Source organism: Thermobia domestica, chromosome 9, assembly GCF_964235325.1.
Source record: "Thermobia domestica chromosome 9, izTheDome1.hap1.1, whole genome shotgun sequence".
NCBI classification, from domain to species: domain Eukaryota; kingdom Metazoa; phylum Arthropoda; class Insecta; order Zygentoma; family Lepismatidae; genus Thermobia; species Thermobia domestica.
In genome coordinates, this window is record NC_137462.1 from 88,571,752 (window position 1) to 88,597,428 (window position 25,677).

The 25,677-nt window shown below is 34.9% G+C and overlaps 1 protein-coding gene across 1 annotated transcript in view; it reads left to right on the top strand.

The window, feature by feature from the left end:
• Positions 1-25,677, top strand: part of rl (Mitogen-activated protein kinase rl) — a 58,135-nt gene that overhangs the window by 27,499 nt on the left and 4,959 nt on the right. Inside the window, exons 5-8 of the mRNA XM_081771505.1 lie at positions 6,290-6,406; positions 14,742-14,909; positions 16,664-16,852; positions 17,504-17,641. Of these exons, the coding sequence (XP_081627631.1) occupies positions 6,290-6,406; positions 14,742-14,909; positions 16,664-16,852; positions 17,504-17,635 (606 nt within the window). The 3' untranslated portion in view covers positions 17,636-17,641. The remainder of the gene's footprint in view (positions 1-6,289; positions 6,407-14,741; positions 14,910-16,663; positions 16,853-17,503; positions 17,642-25,677) is intronic.

The window sequence follows — 25,677 nt, forward strand, 5'->3', positions numbered from 1 at the left end:
TAATCAATATATGTAATAATATTTTAACCTCTTATATACAATAAGTACTCTGAAAAAATGATACACAAATAACTAGCAAAATTCTATGTAGTATTTTTACTTCAAAATATCACACACCCTCTTTTTGAGGCAAAATAAAGAAAAACAGAGAGAAATCTGCACATCAAGGTTCTTCGTTTCGGGTGGTTCTGTACATTCTTGAAATTTTTCAGTTAAGTTTTAACTTTCATATACATTGTATGAATATTTCGAACAAATTTTTCACTGATTGATCACATACGTAATAATCTGTTACCACCTATCAGGTACTTCGGATCTGCAAAATCGGTAAAGCTCCAAATTCTGTAATGCAACGACTGTTCCTTAAGCTTGTTCAGAATCGGGAAAGTATCGAATTTTCTGTTCATTTATCATATACGTAATAGACGGTTCATCTGAGCGTATGGTTTCCTAGGCTGTAGAATCTATAACCACCATCACGGTTTACCCAGTCCTGAAAGTTTCTGAATTTTTTGACAAGAAAATTCAACATATCGTTACAATTTATTTTTTATTTTTTTTTTTTTTTTTATTTTCCTTTTTACAAAAAAGAAAAACTAAGGAATACATTTACAAGGAGTGGAAGAATCAATCACTTCCAATTCACAAGAAAGACGACAAAATTGATTGTAATAATTATCGAGTCATTTCTCTTAACATTCTACTAATAAGATTGACCCCATACGCAGATGAAATTATTGGAGATTGTCAGTGTGAATTTAGTCGAAATCGACCAGATATTTACCATTCGACAAATACTCGAAAAGAAATGGGAATATATTACCCAGTACGTCAATCGTTTATTGATTTTAGAAAGGCTTACAACTCGGTTAGGAGGGAAGCATTGTACAACATTCTTACAGAATTTGGAATATCGAAAAAGCTAGATTTATAAGTGTTTAAATGAATCTTAGAGTAAAGTTCGAGTAGAAAAATGCGAGCTTCCACGTCGAGATTGGCCTGAAACAAGGATATGCGTTATCGCCGTTATTATTCAGCTTTGTTCCGGAGTACACTATAAGACAAATCAAAGATAGGAACCAGGGCCTAGAGTTGAATGGTATTCATCAGGTTAGGGTGTATGCTGGTGATGTAAATCTGATAGGAGAACAATCGAAATAAATGCAGAGGCCTTATTAAACGCAGGGACATGAGTAAATGCAGAGAAATCTAAATACAAGGAAGTTCACAAGGATCATAATACGGCAAATTATGAATGCGTTAAAATATCAATTAATACTTTCGACACAGTGGATACTTTTAAATATCTTGAATCAGTATTACCAGACCAAAATCATACCCACAAAGAAATTAAATGTCGACTGAAATCAGGAAATTCTTGTTATTATTCAGTTCAAAATATTTTGTCGTCGCTAATTCTGTCAAGGAATTTAAAGTTTAAAATATATAAAATGATAATCATGCCTGTTATGCTTTATGGTTGTGAAACATGGTCGCTTACGCTGAGGGAAGAACGCAAACTGAAATTATTTGAGAATAAAATTCTGAGACGAATATTTGGACCCAAGAGGAACGGGAATGGGGAATGGCGGAAACTTCATAAGAAAAAACTACATAATTATAATACGGTTTACCAAACATCGTTAGAGTCATCAAGTCTAGGAGACTCAGGTGGGCAGGTCATGTAGCCAGAATGGAAGAAAGTAGGAACGTTTTCAAAGTTTTAAAGTTTTAACTGGAAATCCAATCGGGAAACGTCCATTAGGAAAACCTAGGCCCAGATGGGAAGAATATTAAGATGGATCTAGCAGAAATAGGAATACAGAGTAGAAACGGGATTGAATTGGATAAGGACAGAAGTCAATGGAGAGCTTTTGTGGCCATACATAAGAGAGAGAGAGAGAATACATTTAAGTTAAGCACAACTGCACAACAAACATGAGTGAGTGGTTAGCTTTCACGCTTCTATCGTGAAGTCCGGGATTCAACCCCGCATTCAACCATTTTGACAAAAGTTTTTCTTAATTCCATCTGTAAATGTAGAGATAGTGCGTGTACTGTGAGTCCTGGCCGACTTCTTTTCTAATCGTTCTTAAATCTTTGTTATTACTAATTACTAGCAGTGATGGATTTGCGAAGAGGGTTAGGGTGGGGATGTCTTTCGGATTGAAGCCTGTACCTCTAAATTACGGAATGTCTAAAACAAACTAAATATTAGTTTTGCCTTTACTCATAAACTTCAAGCTGTCCTCAAATAAAAAATTAGGATTTTTTTTTAAGGAAAACTGAGCATTAATAAGAAAAGCCCCTCCCAAAATACTTTTCTAAATCCGCCATTGATTATCAGTATAAAATGGTCTTCAGAGTTGTATCTGGAAGATTATAGCTGAATATACAAACGAAACGAAATATTTGTTATGCCTGTACTCATAAACTTAAGCTCCTCTTAAATAAAAGTTAGAAATTTTTAGAAAAACCAAACATTATTCAAAAAAAAAAAAAACTCCCAAATATTTTTCTAAATCCGATACTGATTATTTCTATCAAATGGTATTCAAGGTTGTGTCCGGAAGATTATTGCTAAATCATTGCACAGCTACAGTATAATGGAAATGTGGAAGTTCGCTCTGACAGATATATTGAAAATCGTACGCTCCGATGGGTATATTGAAAAACATAAGTTTAATTATGTGCTAGAAGCTAGAGTACTAAGCTCTTAAGAAGTGAAAGACGGATGACTAAAAAGAAATGATCTAAAGAAGAAAAAATGTCGATAATTCAGAAGTTAAAATAAAGGTAAATAGCTTCTAAAATTGCCCTCAAATACTACGTACTTTATGTTTACTTTAATTCATAAACCATGATGGTGAATTCCAGATCGAAATATGGCATTTAGGTAATGGAATCTTATTTAACTTTAGAGTATACTATAAGAAAGCTATTTAAACAGAAAAATCATGAAAATGAAAAAGCCATAATTTCCAAAATTCTCGTCCCCCCCCCCCCCCCCCCCAAAAAAAAAAGCTTTTTTGCATCTCTAGTTGTATGTGATGTACAGTAGTAAACAAAAGAAAATACTTCATACTCACCGCAAATCAAAACTTACTGATTATCATAACTTAAGGAAGGATTTCGAGGATCACGGTCCTCATCATCAGCTTCAGTAAATCTGGGGAAGATGTAAAAAATAGTCTTTAATTGTGGAAAGCAATAAAAAGGTAATTTGAAACAACTAACAACGTTCCGAAAACTCTATAACCCATAATTGTTGTAAGTATAAAACATTTTCTTTTGTTTACATGATGAAACCACATATGCACCATTTTGTTTGATGACCTCCCATTGTCATGCTTTGGATCGGCTTAAATTATGTTAGACGGCTTTTTACAGCACATCCAAGTTCTGCATGCGATTTAGTTTGTTTTGTGTATGACAATCTTTACTCGCATTTTCCTTCCCTGATTTGTAGTTTTACTTATCCTAGTATTTTATCAGGGCGCAAAATTTCAGTCAGACGCACTCGCCAATCTAAAAATAGTGGTCGCCAGTATCTCTCACGTACAAGTTATGACAACCCCCACCACCACCTACGCCCTTTGGCTAGACAAAGAAAGAGATTACATCAGGGCATAAAATTTCAAAACCAGACAATGGCATGCTTCTCCAATCCTAGCACAAATTGCTATTTTGATTCGCGCTTGCTTAATTGGCTCTTCACTATTCACATAGAGGCACTGTTGTCGATGAATTTTACGGCTATAGCCATATGGAAGTAGTTCCACTCTACATCTTCATTTATTTATTGGCTGATTGAATGACTGAAAAGAGAGAATACCATGCAAATATCTATTTTTTTAATGTTTTAAGTATTTACTTATTTTGTTATTAATTTATTTATCACTGACATCGTGACATGATTGGCTGATTTATTCTAGACACTGGGCTTCAAACAGCAGGGATAAGATCTCTGGCTTTGACGCGTCTGGAGGCAAACCATTTCGATTGAGGGTGGGAAAGGAGGGAGTGAATAACAATCTTGTGAAGACTTCACTTTTCATGTCCGTTGTGAAGACTTCTGATCCCATGTTTTCTCTCACTGTGACAATTATTTTCGTGCGAAACAGAAACTATGCAGCCCTGTGAGTTTAGGTAAAAACCATTCCTACTGAACACTGGTCGCCAGCTCTAAATTTCTAGTCGCCAATGGCGACCTGGCGACCCGAAATTTTGCGCCCTGATTTTATGATTATTTCTTTATTGCTATTCGATTCACTTTACCATGGTGTTGTTTTGTCATAGTATTTCTTCATGGTATTTTATTTCTTTATGCGCAGTGTTTTATCCCTACTAATCATGGTAAACCCCGCGTACACATCTCGCCGAGCACCTCGACAAAGAAGATTAACCTGTCATTGTTTTAACTAATATCCTTTATTCCTGTGTGTATGTAGTCCGACAGAGTTCATTTTACCTTCTACTATATGCTGTGACATTTGTCTATCATTTACTTCTTGTTCCGGTGTGCTCGTGTCCTTCTGTGTTTTAATTTTCCTGGATGTTTTCTTGCTTGATTTTAATTATGGTTATGAACGGATGGAAATAGACCTTGTTGTTAGTGCACTCATATAATTGCTACTCTACTCTTACTTGATCGCGTAAATATTTGTGAGTCAGATCATGTGGCACCTAAACGTCCTGCTTTTTCTAGCTAGCTTTCACCAAATAGTTTAACACTGTTTAGTAATGAATGTTTAGATCATTTTCTGTCATAGCTGCCTACATTACGGTCTTGCTCAATTTTTGCCAGAATATAATCCACGTTGTGATTAGTCTAACCACTATTTAGACCACCTGATATAAATTTTATCTTGATGGTTAGCAACTATGAGGCTTTAAAACGTACCATACCAATACATTCATTAATAAAAATGTTTGACAGATTAGGACAGAATAGTCATATTTTAGCAAAAATGTACGAACAGCCGTTTTATCAAATGCTAATCTTATAGTAGAGGATTCCACCTAATAAGAGTATTCAGTCAACTGATAAACATGAATTAAAATACTACTATCATTCAGCATATCCTTTCATACATGGTATAGGAACAGTTTTAGTAACAATTCATCCTAGGTAAATAATTACTAAATTTGGACAACGCAATATTCACCAATACTACCATTTTCTATCAGTGTAGAGACATGTTGAAAAGCTGTTAACGGTTAATATTGTTGCAAAATAATTCAATTTGGTGAAAAATACCGCTTGTTACTTAGGTTCTTAAGAGTATTAGCCCCATTACTGTTGTATGGTGTGACCCTGACAATCCTTATTCCTATGTGTTGATGATGCTACTACGAAAGAAAAGTCAAATTTTATGGAGAATCTCATATGATGGGAGAGACAATGTGCTATACAGTCTTCCTATTTCACAAGGGACGAAAGTTCAGTTCGTACGGTAGTTCAACAATGAAATTCTTTTACTGAATACTAACCAAATATTGAATGTGATTTTTGAAGTTCATTGCATTGACTCATATTCTTGTTGCAATTTAAAATGGTTCGAAATGAAGAAAGGCAATAATAATAATAATAATAATAATAATAATAATAATAATAATAATAATAATAATAATAATAATAATGTCAAAAATAATTGCGTTTTTATTGTTATTGTGATACTTTCGTAGATTAGTAAAATCAAGGTATCGTGATTGATGAGTGTTTGACATTCCTTTCCAGCGCTGAGGCTATGTGAGACAGTACGTATTGCTTAAAGTGTGACTCAAACCACTAGATTTATCCAAGCAACCCCTCCCTCCACTAGTTACCGAACTTAGTTACTAAGTGCGTTAACCGCTTTACTAGATAGTAATAATGAATCTACCAATAATTCTGAGTCATTTAATCTTATTAAATATTATGCCGAAAAGAATATGGCTTTGTATTATTGTGTGATGTATTATAAACTTTTTTGACAACATCGCCAATTGATACTGAAAAACTAACAGACAATAATGCTCTTAGTTATATAAAAATATTTATTGTAGTGGTATAAAAGAACTGTAAGTGAAGTAGATTATTTAACACAAGCATACCCTTCCATATTTTAATATGAACTTCTGGGTATGTATTTCTTTCTATAGATGATGGTGGATAATTAATTAATTAAAAAACTTACTAACAACTCCGTTCAATTTTTATGGTACTGACCTTTATGGGTTTTTGCTCTTCCTGAGTTCGCAGCATAAAGTTGGCGTCAAAAAGATTGACGGTTTTATCTATTTCCAGATATGTGATTTTGGGCTGGCTCGGGTCGCCGATCCAGATCATGACCACACGGGCTTTTTGACGGAATATGTTGCCACAAGATGGTATAGAGCTCCAGAAATCATGCTAAATTCAAAGGTAAGTTAATGCGAAATCTTGCAGATGATTTAGGAGTACTACCTACATCTTCATCAGTGCGTTGGTGAAGTTTCGATGCTAAACAAATGGCATAGTTAATAAATCTTTTACCTGGCTTATCCTGACAGCCACACTGAAACTGCAAGAATTCCATGTTACTTAATGCTTCAGGTAGATAATTAATGTGCATCTCCTTTTCTGTGAATAATTTGTCAAAATTTTGTTACTTTTGCTTTGATTTAAGTTTTTTAGTCATTCATTTATTTCATTTCATAGTGGATCAAAATGAATGTATGTTAATGTGCAGCTCTCGGAGCTTAGAATTGAAAGTTTATTGAAGGACAAGAAATAGGAAGAATTACGTCTTTTCACGCCAGTGAATTAGCGTATTATATTGGTCGGGACTTCAAGTAGCACGAGGAACCCTGTAATAATAATAATAATAATAATAATAATAATAATAATAATAATAATAATCTGGAAGAATGGAAATAGACCGCGCAGTAAACATCTCCGGAGAAAAAAAATAGTTCTCAAGTGCCAAAACGTGAAATCTAGTTGGACATTTAAAAATACACTAATAAAAGTGACGGAATGAACATGTAAGAGAATAAAACAAAAAAGAAACTAGCTGGTAGAATGACATACAAGGGCGGTGAAAAGAAGGAATATGGTCTGAGGTAATGATGCAGTAAATCTGCGAATGCTGCAAATATACATAATAATAATAAACTATATGAAAATAGTAAAAGAAAAAGTCAAAAACATGGACAAAATTGAGGCAAGATGGAAAAAATGAAAAAATACTATATGGAGTAATAAAGGACATGAAAATACGAAAGGAGAAAGACCAAACGCATTGAATTGAAAACTAATGCTGGAGTGGTATTGTAACTAGAAAAAATATAAAGAAGAAATGGACGGAGTATTTCAGGAAATTGATAACAGGAATATCATATAATAAAACAAGACACAAGAACAAGTAACAACATAAACGTCTTGTTAGAAATAGGAGCATCTCTAGAAGAAATCGCGCCTCTCCTAAAGAACATAAAATAATAAAAACAAACGTAGCAATTAGTGTGAAATAACATTAACAAGCCAGTAGCCAACAAAGAGAAAGACGGTTTTAGGACATGAATGCCATACTTGGATTGAGACATTTTAAAAGGGAAAAGTTGGGAACACATAAAGTTTGTCATAGCATTCATAGATCGAGAAGTAAATGACAGCATCTAAGGAATGTAACCGCTTTCCATAGTCTTTCCTCCGTTGTCCTGCCAATGAGTATTTTCCGGAGACCTGGACTTACCTGGGTAAGACATTGAAGGACATCTCCAAAAAGGGATTACTAAATCGTTTCCGAATTGCCCGCGAGTCTCAATGATAAGATGAGCATTAGGCACCAAGAGGTTAGGATGTTGCATCTCTGAAACCTCACGGACGATCAGACGGTCATTCAGACCACAACGCACACAAACACTATTCATACATACAACAAAAACACATTGGATTAAACGATACTATGCTTATTTATTAAAATACTATTTAAAAAAATGACGGGGAGAAACAATCATAACACTCAACACTGAATAGATATAATTATTTTCATTAGTAAAATCACACTTTGCTTTTTCACTACACTATAGCCCTTAATCATTTTTATATATCAGTAGAAAAGATTATTTTTATGATTCCGCTAAAGATACTTTTCTCACACCATTAATGCACTTGGGGGATTAGCACTGTGGAAATGTCGACGTCAATCCTCAGTAAAAATAGGTAGACGATCGCCAAAATGGAATGATAATGTTGGAGGGCGCGTTTATAACTTATACGCACAAGGTATGAGAACCTGGGATTTCACTGATTTGAGCTAGCCATAACTAAGTCCTTGACTGGCTAATAACGTATACCTCTTAGCACAACATTATACTTGATGCCCGATGCAGCGTGCATGGTTGCTACCTCGAAACGTGGAGTAACATTGCTCGAACTCAGAGGTTCGAGATACGACCTGCACTGATCGACTGATCAATGTTGGCAGTTCATTCTCAAAAGCACTCAGGTTAAATCACCTGTATGTACATGTAAATAGAATATAAAAAAGAATTGTTAATTTTAGTCCACTGGCCACGACGCACGGAACATTGCGATAACTTGGGCCTGGGAACGTTTAGATAACGAACTGGTAAAGCGATGTGGCTGGCGTCGCTCTGGTGTTCGAACATCTGATCAGCTAGTGTTTCCATAAATGATTGGAAGATACACTTAATTCAGTTCCAAATAACCATAGAATATACTCTTCACATATGAATAAGTCAGGGAGGAACACTGAGAAGCTTCGTCGCTCACTAAAATGTTCTCACCACAAAATAACGTTTTAGATATACATATATGAATAAATGATAAAGACTTCTTTGTCGTGTTGCGTGGGAAGAAAAACAGTTCCCATCGAAGAAAGAACTTATTTGCGTCGCAGAATAAAGTATAAATAGAAAAATAACTACTGTCTTTACGAAATATAGAGAGCGTTCAGAAAAAATACTTCTATAACCTGGTGACGGTTTAGGACACATATAGAAAGAGCTTCAGCAAGATTGAAATATGTTACGGTTCCAATAGCTAAAGGAGATGGTCAAATCTCTCCAACCAAGTTCCAAAATTAACTTAATGTGTTTCGTGGCATTCTTAAACTTAATCAGTATCCCTAGACGTTATGATCAAACTCTTGAATAACTTTCAATACCTATTTATCTAATTTACATCTATTACAGTACATTCATGAATACAGTTTTATGCATAATCCATATGCCATACTTTATTTCCAATCACAAACTCATCGCAGACTAACTGTGCCTAACTAAAAAATCTGTGTTATAAATCTGAACTATTTTCCACCGTCCCAACATTCTCCAGGGTCTATCTTTTAAAAATCAAACTGAACATAATTATTAAATTGCTTACATAAACTGTCAATCTGATCCGTACAATTGTCTTTTGTTTCTCTGTCTTAAGTTACTCCTTCATCATGGTCATGTCCAAAACCAACTGATCCAGTAAAATATATCTTCTTTAACTCATCAGTTAAATACTTCTCTGTGTCCTTATTACAATTTACATAATCTTAACCTCATTTCTGTAATTCGGAGGGGCACGGTGGCTCATTGATAGAGCGCTTACCTTTAATGTGGGGTCCTTGGTTCGATCCCCGACCAAATATGTTTGTATGGACATCATTGTGTCCGTAGATTTTCTCGAGCTACTCTCGCTTCCTCCCACATTCTCATTGTACCAATTCTTCCATCATCATTCACTTAGCGTAATGAACTGACAACAATAAGTTTTTTTTTTATTTTTTTTTTAATTTAAGTTTACTGTAGGCTATGGGACTTGAACTTATAATCATTGAAAAAGTGAAACACCTAGAAAGTACACGTTAACGAACTACTCTACAGAAGTGGGCTAAAATTTGCCAACTTGAGAAACGTATATAAGGAAATCACTAACACAAAATGTCTGATCACTTCACATATTTTGTGGCTTATTTCTACTTAGTCGTTTTTTACGTGTAAAATGTTTAATACCTACTGATATTAGGACTGTGTCCTATGTGTAGTAACTAACATTATGAGATTTTTACGTTATATTTGTAATGAAGTGTAAAGTTCCTCTCTCTCTAAAAATTTCGCTGCACATTTGCCACGTTTACGAAAAAGGATCTTAGAATTTGGCGATGATAATTTCGGAGATTTCTTATTTTTAATCATCCTTATTTTTAAAAAATGTTTTTCTCGAAATATCTTTTTGGAAATAATGTTTTCTTCTTCTGCACATTTCCTAGAAGACATAAAATTTTCTCATAAGAAACAAAGTTATTTCTGTTATGTAATTTCCAGGGTTGGCTGGTTTAAACCAAGGTGATTTAAACTTTGATTTAAACCAGCTTTTTTTTTTTTAATGGTTTAAACCAAAAAACGAAAAATGTTCGTAAAAGTGTAAGTGTTCGTAAAATCTTGATGAGCACACATTTGTGGGTTATCACGTTTCACTCCCGTATAATATTCGTATTATATTCAGACCTAAATTCCCCATTCAAGAAATTACTCAAGAAATTATACTACAAAAGTTTGTCTCATCTACCTGACTGCATCAACCTTTTACTCCATCTGTATATCTCTGGGTACATTTACATACTTCGTTACTAACACTAAGGTTCAGAGATACTACACTTCAACAACTTTACAATGCACTCAGCCACTATTGGCTCATATTCAATTTTACTAACAACTTCAGCCACTTATGGCTCCATTCCAACATCAATACAAATACACACTGTTTGAATTACATAGTTACGCTCTTCATTTGTTCTTACAAATATCTGACACCTTGTCCGATTATTTACTAGCAATACCTTGCCCGACTAATTGACCTAACCCAACATTCTCCCGGGTATTGCCCGAAATCAAATTGACAAAAACATACCAACAATCCAACATCATTCCCCCGGGTATCGCCCAAAACCAAGATGATAAAAACATAGCAGAAAACAATAATATTAACTCTTATTTTTACTTTTCAGATGCTGACTACTTCTTCTTCTTTACCTGTTCTTCCAACCTTTTTAATCTGTGTTCCATCTCTGAAATTGTGATCCACAACACTTGAAACTCTTGAAGTCGACACTTTAATTTCCTAAAAATAAATTGTGTTAACTCCCATTTCGAGTTGGACATTTGATTTCTCAGCCCATAATCCCTGTTACGTAGACTAGTAACTGATGTCTCACTCTTCATACTGTTACTTCCAGTAAGTCTAGGGGAACTGGAATTCCTTTTCTCCGACTCCATAGTTTTATCTTGCACTTCATCTTCTTCCGACTCAGTCAGCTGTTTATACTGACTTACACTTTTCTTGCGCTTCTTAGGTTTTCTTCTATTCTTCACAGAACTACGTTCTAATTCCTCTAACCTCAATAATTCTTTCTTCAACTTTTTGTGCAAATCTAATTCTCCTGGGTCAGCTCTATACATTTCTGATTTTGACTGTGTTGAAGTCGACTTACTACGTAATGCTATTTCCTCGACTGTAGCTGATTCATCCTTATTTATTAAATTAATAGAAATGACGCTTGACTCTTGCTTCACAGCTGTAGTTCTAGACCTGGCATTACAAGCATAAGCGTAGTGACCAATGACTGAACAAGCAAAACATCTACGAAGTTTAGCTGGACATTGATTTTCCGTATGTGTTTTGAAACAATTGTTACATTTGCCATCACTTAATCGAGATTTCAATTTACTCTTGAGCCAGTCCGTACAATACTTCTTATAATAATTCTTTGCATGCATGCTCTTTTGCTTTTCTTTCAACTGCTCAATTTCTTCTTGTAACTGAGAAATTACAAGGTCACGCTTCCTAAATTCTTCTAAGATCTCCTCCACCAATCCTGAAGATAAGGCACGTCTTCTTGCTACTTCTTCTCCTGAAGCAGGTGCCTGGTTACAAGCTACCCCATCTTCATCCCTAGGGCTACATCTTCCCGACGAAAGTTTTCGAATCGCTTGTGCGTTACGTTTGGGAGCAGATGTCTGTGAACAACACCAGTGCTCGGCTTGCGGAAGTTTAGTGGATAAGAAAGGTATACATGGCCTATCATGTGTTCACAGTGCTGGCAGTTACTCTCGACACTCCACTGTTAAGGATCTCATTATGAGAGCCCTCATCTCCTCGGGAACGCCTTCCGTGAGAGAGCCAATGGGGTGTAGTCGCTCTGATGGCAAGAGACCTGACGGAATGTCTTTGGTGCCTTGGAAACGAGGGAAGGCTTTAATATGAGATTTTACTTGTACCGATACCTTAGCCCCCTCTAATCTTCCTTCATCTTCCACAAAAGCTGGGACGGTTGCAAGTCGCAGGGAATATGAAAAGAGACGAAAATATAACAACCTCTTGGACAAATACCACTTCGTCACCATAGCCATCGAAACTTGTGGGTCCTGGGGTCAGGAAGGTCTAAACTTCATTAAGGAAGTTGGACACCGCATAACTATTAACACAGGAGACACTCGAGCTTCATCCTATCTTATACAAAGAATAAGTATGGCTGTGCAAAGAGGGAACGTAGCAGCAATGCTAGGAACTCTCTCTTCGGGAAAAGCTTTGGACGAAATTTTCCTTTTGTAATCACTCTCCTCTCATTTATGATATTAGTCTTAGGAAGTAACTTGTTAGAAGAAAAAGAAAAAATAATATAAAATAGTTGTTGTTGATTAAAAGATGAAGATCTATGAAATTTAATTGTGTAACGACGAACGATAGAATTTATAGACAAACGTCGTTAAAGTGAATACAGGCTACAAAAGTAACTTTTTTTGTAAGTTTATGAATGTTTCTTTTGTGATTTTTTTGCAGTTTGTTATTGTTATGCAATTGCAATTTAAAAAATTCTAAATATTGTTTCGTTTTAATAATGTTTACTATTGATAAAATACGTCGGAATGCCGTACTTTTGGGGGGGTGGGGGGGTCATAGAAACCCCACGAGAGGCATGTATCTTTGGTATCTATTTATGTATAAATGGTTCAGAGCGAAAGTGGACTCAAATAATTCGTATCTTTATTCACTTTTCTTACTGATATGCAAATTATGTCTTTGTATTTCTTTAACTTGAACTAACAAAAGTCATAGTGAACTAACTTGGACTAAATTAGTTCTTCTGTACTCTGCTGTATTTTAAAATTGTCCATATGTAATTCTGTATAATGGCTTCATTTCTGCAACTGTTTATCTTTTTGTCCTTCTGAAATGACTCGTGACAATTATATTAACAAGTATGTAAAGATCATACAACGTATTTTTTGTCAGGAGTCCTTCGTGAGTGAGTCGGAAGACATATCACATTTGTGACCAATTAGTTCCGCTTTCGAATTCAAATGGAGGACAATTTCTCTCGAGTGTAAGCCGAGAAGCAGTTTGAATTTCGCTTTAAACTTACTTGACCTCTTCCAGCATAACCCGGTTGTTGCATAACACCAAGGCGAAACAGACTTATTTCAGTCCATATGTGATATAAGTACATAGAGTAAATTATTTAAACAAAAAAAAAAAAACTGGTTTAAACAAAAAAAAAAACGGGTTTAAACCCAAAAAAAGTTTTTTTTTTTCAATAAAAAACATGGCTTTTGCCAACTCTGGTAATTTCTAGACATTTGAGACAAATTTTGGACACAAGTGTACAAAGACAATTGGATGCTTGAGTAAAATACAGAAGAATATGGCCTTCGTGTCAGCCGGAAAGAAGAATGAGGCTGTGAGGCTCTGATTATTTGGAAAAAAAAAAAAAAGTAAGATAAGCAAATACAACTAAAAGGGAAACCATTCAAGAAATTAGAAACGTTCAAATATCTGGATTCAGAAATGGCGGTGGATTACCGAATGGGTAAAGAAATTATTAGAAGAGTGGCGCAAGGGGGAAGATTTTACCAACGTGTGAAACATGTAATAAGTTATCGGATAATTACATACATAGGAGAGTTAAACTGCTACTACGCAATACATACTTCATACTCTTAATATACGATTCGTAAACACAATAATAAAAAGAGAATGCAACAGAAATCAAGCAACATAGATTAAGTAGCATTCACAGAAAACCAAGACTGTGTCCGAAGATAAATATAAAAATCTAAGGTGCTCCAGTATAGATATTACAAAGAATGAAGGAATAATACTTATCTAAGAAGTTTCAGCGTATGAAAATGACAGGAGACGGCTACAAAGGAAGCGAAGGAACAGATGGCGCAATAAACTGCAGAAGAATGTGCAAATAAAGGGAATATATTAGGGAAATATTGAGGATAAAGAATGGTAGAATGAAAGAAATCGTGGGAGAAGTCTCAACGACCCATCAGGATGCTTGTGATCGTGATGAGGAGAATTGAAGCAACAGTTTCTTAGTACTTAACTGTTCGAAATTCTCTAAATTCTATTTTAAGTTCCAACAATTGTTTTATTTTTGGTACAAGTTAGTATCCAAATAAAAGATTAAGATTATTGAATATAAGGCTTTGTTTTCTGCATCATATAAGAGATCACAGAATAAAATTTAGTAATCTCCTTGTTACTCCGAGGATGTTCCCAGGAGAATGAAGTAAGAAAAGAAATATTGTAGGAAAAGGAATTAATTTTACGTTTCCAAAGTAAATTATTTTGTTATTCTATTTTCCAAATATTCAATTACAAAAATAATGTGGTAATGAACGTAGTTCGTAATTTTGATTCTACTGTTCCAAATATATTTCGTTATTAATTAATGTAACTGTTTCATTTCTAGGGATACACAAAATCCATTGACATTTGGTCAGTTGGCTGTATACTGGCAGAAATGTTGTCAAATCGTCCTATCTTCCCAGGAAAGCATTATCTTGACCAATTGAACCATATCTTAGGAGTATTAGGCTCTCCATCACAAGAGGACTTAGACTCTATTATTAATGAAAAGGTAAGCACATTGACTGAGGTCGTCATCTTCCAGCTCAGTCTTAGAGTTTACATTATTCTTTACAAGCAACAGCTTATTGTACATAGCAAAAATCTCTGTAGCTGTGTTTATAAAACTTGAAATTTTTATAATTAAAACAAAATCAGATAGAGGAATACGTAGACTTGTAATAAGCTCTTAGAGAACGCATTTCTATTTCCAGCTTCTGAGAAAAAGATGTATGTACAACAATCTTTTTAATAAATAAATAAATAAATAAATAAATAAATATTGGCCACTCACTTTGCTGCTTTAAAAGTTATTTCATATAATTCGAATTATGGGTTAGAGTATAGGGGTTTTCAAAGAGAAGTGGGTAGCAAGTTTCTTTTGAACAAGACTGTACATGTGAAAATTAAGATAAATGAGGATTGCAATTTATTTATTTTTACCATAGCTGAAGCCCAGAACTCTTATTTTGCACTGAGACGTTAGTGGCTGAGGAAAGTGCGTTATTTATAATACTGTGAAAATAACTAAAAATGTTCTGACTGATTTTATATTGACGTTCAAAAACGCTCCTGAACAATCAAATGACGAACACAAATAAGGCAATAGGTAGTTATTATTGGGAGTGAACCTATTCTACGATACGGTTTTCAGTGTAGTATGACGTTCAGAGAAATGCAATAAAATGTACTGTACTGTAAAAGGATGAGGATGTAACACCAATAGTTTTAAGAAAACGCACAAATAATCTACTTATACATCCATTACCTAAGGAAGTCTTATAAATTGTGTCACTGTTTCTCATGAATTGACAGCTGCACGAGGAGATAACATGTTTATGCTGTCTGTCTCGGCAGTAGGCTGATTTTGTTGGTTGAGAGTTTAGCGTCCCTTTTCAGCATTCAGGACGTTTAAGACTTGGATGTACAGTTTAAGGTGAAATAGAAACACCGAAGTGCGTTCAAATATGAAGGTCCTTCCATCAGGAATCGAACTGTTGTTCGTCTTCCGAATGTATGATGAGGTGGACCCTGCGCTACATTCCCACATTCAGTTAATTTTTGTAGACACATTATCACTCTGTCCTGAACAACAAAAACTACAATCATATCTCAGGTTATTACTCTCTGTATTGAATAAAGAATAACCTGTTGATGTTTATCACGAATTGTGAGCTGCCAATGACAGCTGGAACGTTTTCACAAGAATCCAGAAACCAGTGAGTCTAATGTAAAGCTCTGCGTAATAGTTGAATCTTGAGACTATTATCCATATTGGCTGGGACCCATTGATGCATCCATCGTATCCTGCAGCTTTAAACTGTAAGATTACCACTTATTTCATTGATCGAACAAGCATCTTCAAAAACAACAGTTTAGAGACTTAGTGTGTAAACCATGCTGGTGGCGGGATTCTTTGCTTCTCTTTTTTTAATCACCGTGAGGTGTTTGCTTTTCCATCATGTAGACGTGCCTTTGGTGACAGTTACTTTTGGATGTTATAGATACCATTTTCATTATTGCGAAACTATTTGAAGAACCGGGACAGATTTGTTTTGTTTTGTTTCCTTTAATCATCAAGTAATAATTGACAGTATTTGACGCTGTACTTGATGGTAGTGCTGGCCTTTTCTTGATTTAGTTTTGCAATTGTAGATGCATATATACGAAATGTCTAATGTAATGCGTTGATGTGTATGAAAACTAGTTAGTTTTCTGATATTATTTATTTATTTATTACTTTAATCTGTTTTTCTTTCTTTATAGGCTCGCAATTACTTGCAGTCTCTTCCGTACAAGCCCAAAGTTCCATGGAGTAATTTGTTTCCGAATGCAGATTCCAAAGCAATTGACTTACTAGATAAGATGTTGACTTTCAACCCTCATAATCGAATTGTAGTCGAAGACGCTCTAGCGCATCCTTATTTAGAGCAGTATTACGATCCTGCTGATGAGGTAGTTACAAAAGTTTGATATTATTTCGTATATTTTTGGTATGGTTGAAGTGTGTAACTACTTACGTAGCATGAGCCTTCAAATATAATTATAAATTACTGATTTTCTGCACTTTCCATTACTCACTATTGATGGAGGATAGAGTTTCACGAATTACATAATAATTTCCTCGATGAATTAAATATATTGTTTTTATCTCCAAATTTAAGAGTGATTGGAACGGTCTCGACCTACTGATATTATCAAAACAATTGTAATATTCCCTATGTGCTGGAATGTCCTATGTTAACACTTCTGTAAGAAATTCTTGCATTATGAGTTGTCAGGATTCACAGTTTTTTGAGGAATTGCAATATCTTTTATATATTTTAAGTAATAGTAATTTCACATAAACTAAAATTGAGCATCAGAAAAGTTCAATATTTATCATAATTCCAATCCAACCAATGCCAAGAAAGTAATTTAAAGAACAGAGTTTTATGTGTAAGGCGTGCTATTGTGAAGTACTAACAATGTTAGAATATGGTTATCTATCTGTATATTTTTATTGAATACTATTTTTTAGTGACATACATTAACTCATGAAGAAATAGGCAGTTTTACACTTCAAATATGTGAATTTAATTAACGACTTCAAATATTATTTTCCAGCCTGTTGCTGAAGAGCCCTTCAAACTTGCCATGGAACTGGATGACTTGCCGAAAGAGAAGTTAAAACAGTTAATATTTGAAGAGACTGTGCTGTTTAAACAGAAAATGGAGTTAGAACAGCAAAATATGTAGTCAATGGTAGGTTATTAAAACTCCGTAGCATTCACTGAAACATTGAATTGAGAATAAACATATTTCGAACTTAGTTAATTGGATTAATTCTGGAGAAAATATTGAAAGAAATAAGAAAAAAAACGATTTATACATCTATGAATAAGTTATTTAATATATATTGTCATAATTTAGTCCTCATCTAGCTTTTCATCTTCATAACATCGAAAATTATCTACTCAAAACACTATTTTGTACAGTGGGAACAAAAAAGTTAGTTACTTTTGTGAAAATATAGTTGAATTATGTAAGTTATCCCCAATTGCGTATGTATTATTAGTTATTGTATTATTAGTTACCCAATTGCGTATTTTTGTGTGTCATGAAGCAGAATATTCTTTCACAGTACAGTAGATTCAGCGTTATATTTCAGTTGCGAGAAAAAAAAAGGTTCTTCTGCAAGGAAGGAAAGTACGAGGTAAAGGAAGTGTAGAATTTGCCAGTTAATAAAGAACACTAACGGTATAGCAAAGCGTACTGCTATTTCACTAGTTGTAAAGCTGAGCGCGTAATTTTTAAATATTTTCGGTTGCAGAATCTTTTTCCCCTCAAACATCAGTTGAAGTGAAGCATATAAGTAGAGGCAGGAGTTTTTCGCAATGCGCGATAAAGCGAAAGTATTAAATAATCTTCAGTTCCTTGACGTTTTATAATATTCTATGTGTATTTTCATTGGTTTCCGTTGCGCGATAAAACGCGAAATTTCTAACAATACGCGATATAACGCGAAATTTTAAAAATACATTTTCATTACTTTAAAAACGCTAGTTTTCCGTTGACGGAACGGTAGAACGTGGCATGAGCTGTGCATTTTGGATGATTAGGACAAGACTATAGGGAACATGTTTGAAGTTTGTTGTAGATGCACTTACAGATGTGTGGCTTCCAACAAGCAATGCTAATTGTGAGAAGATTTTTTTCCAAGTGTAGACTGATGATAAGTGACAAACGTCCAACAATGAAGGAGGAAAATGTGGAAACATGTAGCAACATGCTTATGTTTAATGCTTAAATGCAACTTGTGCCTATGTGTTTTTAGAAGACAGCAAAACTTACCTAATCATAGTAAATTTAGTTACTGATTTTTCTCAGTTTGACTTGAAAAAATATAATTTCCTATAAATGAAATTGACATTGTCAAGTGAAATATTCAGTGTATTTTGTTTTTAGGTAATTGATGTTTTGTTTTTATAATGATCTATGAATAAAAGAAACAATTGTAAAAATGGCAGGGAATTCTTTTCCACAAGAGCTACAAAAGTGAAACTTTATTTGGAAAATGTTACAAAACGCGAAATATGAAAAACGAAACGCGAAATTTTCAGATTCTTAGTACGAAAAACTCATGCCCCTACATAGAAGAAATAAAAGAGTGTGTGTGTGTGTGTGTGTGTGTGTGTGTGTCAGACTTGTTTGTTCAGTCAGAGAAATAAATGGAATAATTGTGAAACTTTGGTTTTTATTTTGTGTGCTGTAGGTTTGTTTATTAAGTTTAACGCCCGTTTTCAGCAACAGAGCTATGTGAGACGGGACCTAAGTGTTGTGAAACCACTACTCAGGTCTGTATCCGAGGCGAGTACCCCCACCAACAATCGAACCCGGGATCACGCGCGTTAGCTACTTATCCATGAACCGAACTCCAAGCTAAGAAACCAGAAAGTTCAGTGCTGTGGAAACAAAGCTTGCCAGATCATATTGTTGTGTACCAAACCGATTCTGTTAGGATTATTATTTACTTTCAATTAAAAAAAAAAAAAAAAATGAAACAAAGTTAATGTAGTTTCAACCCATATTTATAGTTCACAATGTGTGTGATGAGGATGCAGATATATGCTTTATAGATACCAATAGTTTATTTTGTTATAAGAAGACCGGTTGTTTTCTCTTAAAGAACCCCCATTTTTCTTGTGGAAAAGTGTCTTTCGTTAAATTGTTTAAATGTGTGATATTTGGACTTTTCGCATATTTCTAAATATAAGTCACAAAGGGCTCAACTCCCGAAAAACCCTTATTAAGACCTTAAGTAGGGGTTCCTGCTTAAACTTCAGTATTGATGTTTCTAATTAAATGTCATTTTCATTTAACAAATTGAAGTTGTTTAAGGTGCTTAATTAATCAAATAGTTGGATATTGAACTCAGAGTTCTTCTAGTTTCACGTAAGTGCTACTTCCCAAAATATTTCCTTTAAATTAAAAATAAAATAAAAACACTGAGTGATTACTTCTTACCTTCAGAAAAGCTTACACGAGCGAGCGAGAGGAAAACGACACCCGTCCTCAAGTATCCAGTCTATTACATATGTATTGCGGTTCTGTCTAAAACAAATAATAATATAATAATTTCTCTTTCAAAAAGAAGAATACGAGAAAGCAGAAAAATTCCATTTTTAACATTCAAAACATTAAGCAAACAAGATCTATTCTCGTTTCCAGGCTTTAATAAGGGCTTTACGGCGGCTGTGATCATTATGAATTACGTTTAGCAAGATGTGAAGAATCGAAATATACATTTAAGCTGTTGAACGAAAGTTGATTTTATATAAGAAGAGTGTGTGCGGGTTTCTTTGTATTAGAACAACTTAAGAATTTTTATTTCACCTACGCCTTTCACTGATAGGTAGCGCGATATGTGTGATGTGTTTAGTTCACTATATTCAGCAGAAATTGCTACCTAAAGTGGTAATTAGATTTATAACAGTATTTCCAGAAGGGAGAAAACGTAAACCTCTTCCCCTTTAGTTTATACATAGTATGGTTGAAATTGATTTGCGGAAACTAGCAACATTGAATGATAAGGGATAATTCGCTTGTACTCCAAACGTTAATGTTGACTTGAACCACTTATCTACTGCACCTCTGTAAGTCAAGAGTTCATCCAAAACCTTTCGTCTGGGGACAAGCAGTTCATCGGCATGTATGAAATAGTATGGCAAGTTGATTAACCAGAAAGAATACCTAAGAGCTTTTTTAGTTGAGGGCTTAGCTGGAAGAAGGGTACGATGGACTCTGTATATTTTGGAGGGAAATATATCTAAAGTTTGGCAGTATACAGTGTTAGCGCTTATTATACCATAGGTATGTTTTGAGCCGTAATCACAGAAGGCAGAGCTCACATAATTTGAAGCTAGTGTAGCAAAAATATGCTTTAACAATTAGTATTACATTTTGGGCGTCCTGCCTTACCACCGTGTTGTACCAAGTTGTAATTATTAGATGATGAAGAACTTCGTGAAAGAGTGCGTCCAGGTTTCGTCTCCCCATGAATTTGCCCGAACGTGATTGCAATCGATAGCTTCCGATACGTAGAACACGACTCTGAAGGAACCAGAGTAGTCAGATGCACCGTTCCTGAGTAGAGATGCAAGGGCTCGGAAAAAAACTCGGTTTTTTCTGCTTTGCTTTTTTGCTTGGGAAATTTTGGGCTTTTTTCAAAATACTGCTTTAAATTGATAAAACAGACTTTGTATCGCTTCTCTATAACACAAAAAATCATTTAATTAGTGGTTGATGCTGATAATAATATGAAACATCGAAAATAAACTATGAATTTCGAAAAAATATTTCAAACCATTTCTCTTCAACATATTTACATTATGAATTCCACAGGATTAACCAATGTATATAATAAGAATTTTTTTAACCTCCTATATACAAAAGTAAGCAGAGTTGGAAAGAACCGTGGTTGTTTTTGAAAATGCCGAAAACCCGTTTTTTGGGGGATGTTTTAAACCAGGCTTTTTTGGTTTAAACCAGGCTTTTTTGACTTAGATTTTTTGCTTTATGTATTTATATTACATATTCACAGAAATAAGTTTGTTTCGCCTTGATGTTATTATGCAACAGCGGGGTTATGCCGGAAGAACTCCCATAAGCTTAAAGAAGTGCGGTCAGTAAATTTCTTAAGTTGAGAATCTCCCGCCCTAGACATTGGGAAAATCCCGTCATTACTTGAAATGTAAGACAATAACGGGAAAATCCTGTTATTGCTTTGCATGTAAAATTTAAAGGTCAACGTACCATAATCAGTACGCTAAAACTGAGGTATTAAATTACAAATTTAGTACCGGTACGTAGATATCATTGAAAGTCCAATCCAAGCTAATGTTGGAAGCTACGTAGGCAATTGATAAATTTTGCCAATTTCTATCAATATATTTAAGCAATATTGGCTTCTTTATAAAACAACACGCATTTAGGCATGCAGAAATATACAATTTGGTTTGTTTCGTATATTTAGGCTTAACATCCTTACGAAATACCGAGGTTATCAAGGAGAAGACTTTCGCTTAAACTGACATCTGAACCGCTACTTGGGTTACGCATTAAAGAAGGGTTGTGGTTCGACCGAGAATTGAACATGGGACACCTTGATTAAAAGGTGAAAGGGAAATAAAACTATTGCAGGTGGTTTGATATCTGGAAACGTCACCATGAAGTTCACACGATTCACATTTTTCATTCTTTTTATTTTTGTGGTTTAAACCAGTTATTAATAAAAAAAAGTTGGTGTTAACCAGCCAACCGTAAAAGTAAACACTTCTTTTTAAAGAATACACAAATAACTAGCAAAATAGTATGTAGTATTTTTACTTCAAAATATTCCATACCCTCTTTTTGAAACAAAATAAAATTAAAATAAAACATAAGAGAAATACTTAGATTTATATGATACACTTAAAGGCTGAACATCTAGAGCTTTTGGTTCTGTATATTCTTGAAATTCTACAGTTAAGTTTTATAGAACCACCATCACAGTTTACCCAATCCTCAAGTTTTCTGAATTTTTAACAAGAGGGATTCAACATATCATTACGGAACTCCCCCCCCCCCCCCAAAAAAAAAAAAGACTACGGAATATATTTAAGTTAAGCTAAATACAACTGCACAACAAACATGACTGAGTGATTAGCTTTTGAGCTTGTATCGGGAAGTCCGGGATTCAACCAGCATTCGACCATTCTGACAAAGCTTTTCTTCATTCCATCTGTGAATGTAGAAATAGTGCGTGTACTGTGAGTTGGGCGACTTCCTTCTTTATTGTTTTTAAATCGTTATTATTACTAATTACCAGCAGTGACGGTTTTGCGAAGGTTAGGGGGGCGGTCTTTCGGACTGAAGCCCGTTCCCCAAAGTTACGGAATGTCTGCAACAAACGAAATATCTGTTATTTATGCCTTTACTCATAAACTTTAAGCTCCCGTCAAATAAAAATTACGAATGTTTAAAAAAAATAAACATTAGTAAGAAACCCTTCCCAAAATACTTTTCTAAATCCGCCACTGATTCTCAGTATAAAATGATTTTTAAAGTTGTATCCGGAAGATTATTGCTAAACATATAAACGAAGCGAAATATTAGTTATGCCTGTACTCATAAACTTCAAGCACTTCCCAAATAAAATTAGAACTTTTTAGGAAACGAAACAATAAGAAAAACCCCTCCTAAAGTACTTTTCTAAATCCGCTACTGATTATTTGTATAAATTGGTATTCAAGGTTGTGTCCGGAAAATTAATGCTAAATCACTTCACAGCTACAGTATAACAGAAATGTGGAAGTACGGTTTGACGGCTATATTGAAAAACGTACGCTTTGACGGATAAATAGAAAAACGGGCAAGTTTTGCGCTAGAAGCTAGAGTACTAAAAGCTCTTAGAAATGAAACACGGATGACAAACTAGAGAAGAAAAAAGATGTCGATAACTCAAAAGTTAAAATAAAGTTAAATAGCCTCTAAAATTACCCTCAAATACTACATTCTTCATGTTAGCTTTAATTCGTAAAACATGTGTTCCATCCATCTTGATGGTGAATTTCAGAGCGAAATATGACATTCAGGTAATGGAATTCTTATCTAACTATAGAATATACTATAAGAAAGCTATTTAGATAGAAAAATCATGAAGTTGAAAAAAGCCAAAATTTCCAAAATTCTCGTTTTTTTTCCCAAAAAAGCCGGCTTTTTATGTGAAAAAAACCATCGATTCAAAAAAGCCGGCTTTTTTGCATCTCTATTCCTGAGATACCGCGTTCCAAAAGTGAGGGATGCCCCGAGATGGCGCCAGCATCGAGGTTGAGATCGACGTGACACTTTAGTTTATGAAACTCAGTCAGAAACATCCTCATCATCGGAAGCATTTTTAATGCGAAGAGAAACGTTGGACTATCGATGACCGGGCACAACAGACTCATAGTTGTGACCGTAAGAGAAGTACTAAATAATGGTGGCCATGTATGAACAACATCCTACTGTACGTGCTCCAGACTCGCAACAACGAGCTTGTTCAACGAGTTTAATACGATACGGAGTTATATCTGTAACCACTATAACGTGATAACTTCACACTTTATATAAATATGCTCGAGGCGTTAAGAGGGATCTCGCAGCTGCGCTTGCGCCATCTCGTGGAATCCAACACTTTGGAATGCGATAACGCAAGAACGGTGCATCTGGCCACTCATTCCTTCAGAGTCGTGTTCTATGCATCGACGCTATCGCGTGCACCCAAGTTCAAGCAAATTAATGAGGAGATGAAATGGCGCTAAGGCTAATGCTTGCTTGGCCCCACTCTTCAGAAGAAAATAAATTTTGCCATTCAAAAATGTCACAATGAAGCACAGCGAGAAAACACATTTCAATGTTTTATCAGCCATAAATTCAGTTACGTGTCATTTCAGGAGTGCAAAATGCGACAAAAATACATAATAATTGTTTATACATTGTCTTATATAATATCATCTTTTCTTCTAGGAGACTTATTTTAAAGTCTTAATTATATATACAGGGTGTTTATTTATTATGTAGCCAAAATTCACTGGTGAAATCCTCACACCTAAACAATAAAAAAAAAAGTCCATATGAACATAGGGCGAAAAACGGATTGTTTCGAAGTTACGGGATGCCGAAATCGAAAAAAATGTAACTTCGAGGCTGCCTAGCTCGAAAACTATGAGAGGTACCAAAGGCGGTTAAACAAATAGTAGAGGAACTAGTACACTGCCTATCTAAATAACCATGTTTCAGAGTTGGATTGTACCTGCGCATATGATTTTAGAGAGAGGGGAGGAAGAGCGGAACCTATACCGCAGCTCCCTCTACGTCAGCTGCGTGATAATATTCGGCAGAAGCATTGTGGGAAGCTAGCAGCACGTGTGCTTCTCCATGAAAACAATACCTTTAGCCTCAAGTCAATCATCACAATGGACAACAGTTCATGATTGCGACTACGAATTGGTCTCCCACCCACCTTATCCGCCTGCTTTAGCACCTTGTGACTTTCATCTGTTTCGTCATTTTGACACTGATGATGACGTCATGCATACCGTAGATGAATTTTACATGCCTTCGACTAATCATTTTTACCAGCGGCATTAACACACTTGAACATTGATGGGCAAAATGTGTTGACTTGTCAGAGGACTGTTGAAAAGTAACGCCATCCATAATTCTGCTGCTCCGTTCATAGGTAGGATTAAAACTTTTGTAAAACCCTCGTAACTCTTATCATCTGGAAGTTCTACTTTCACTATTTTCTTTTTCAGACCTTTTGTTAGAATCATTTCCATACTATTATGCTCGCTGTTTTATTACCCGAATAGCACATTCTATAGTTTTCACTTCCTACTAAATTTAATGTATTTTCATCAAATCTAAACATCAAGCTTTCATCTCTTTGAAATTTCCGTCCTGTGATCTATAACGTGGTGCATACATTTCTTGACTCTATTTTCAATCACGATGCCCATTCTCCTCCTCTCTCCTTTAAAAAAGAATAGTAGAGTACCCGAGTTGGTTGTAGCAAAACAAAGATTACTTGCTTACTAGACTAAATTCTTTCAATTTCGAAACTTTGTTTTCGTTATGAATATATACTATGCAATTTTCAGTGAAGAAAAAACATGTTCTCCCAAAAATCTCAGGGCGCTACCTATGTCATAAATCCCGTCGTGGACACCCCTTATTTTCAGTCTTATACCCTAATTTGTTCTGGGTCTCTCGTTTGT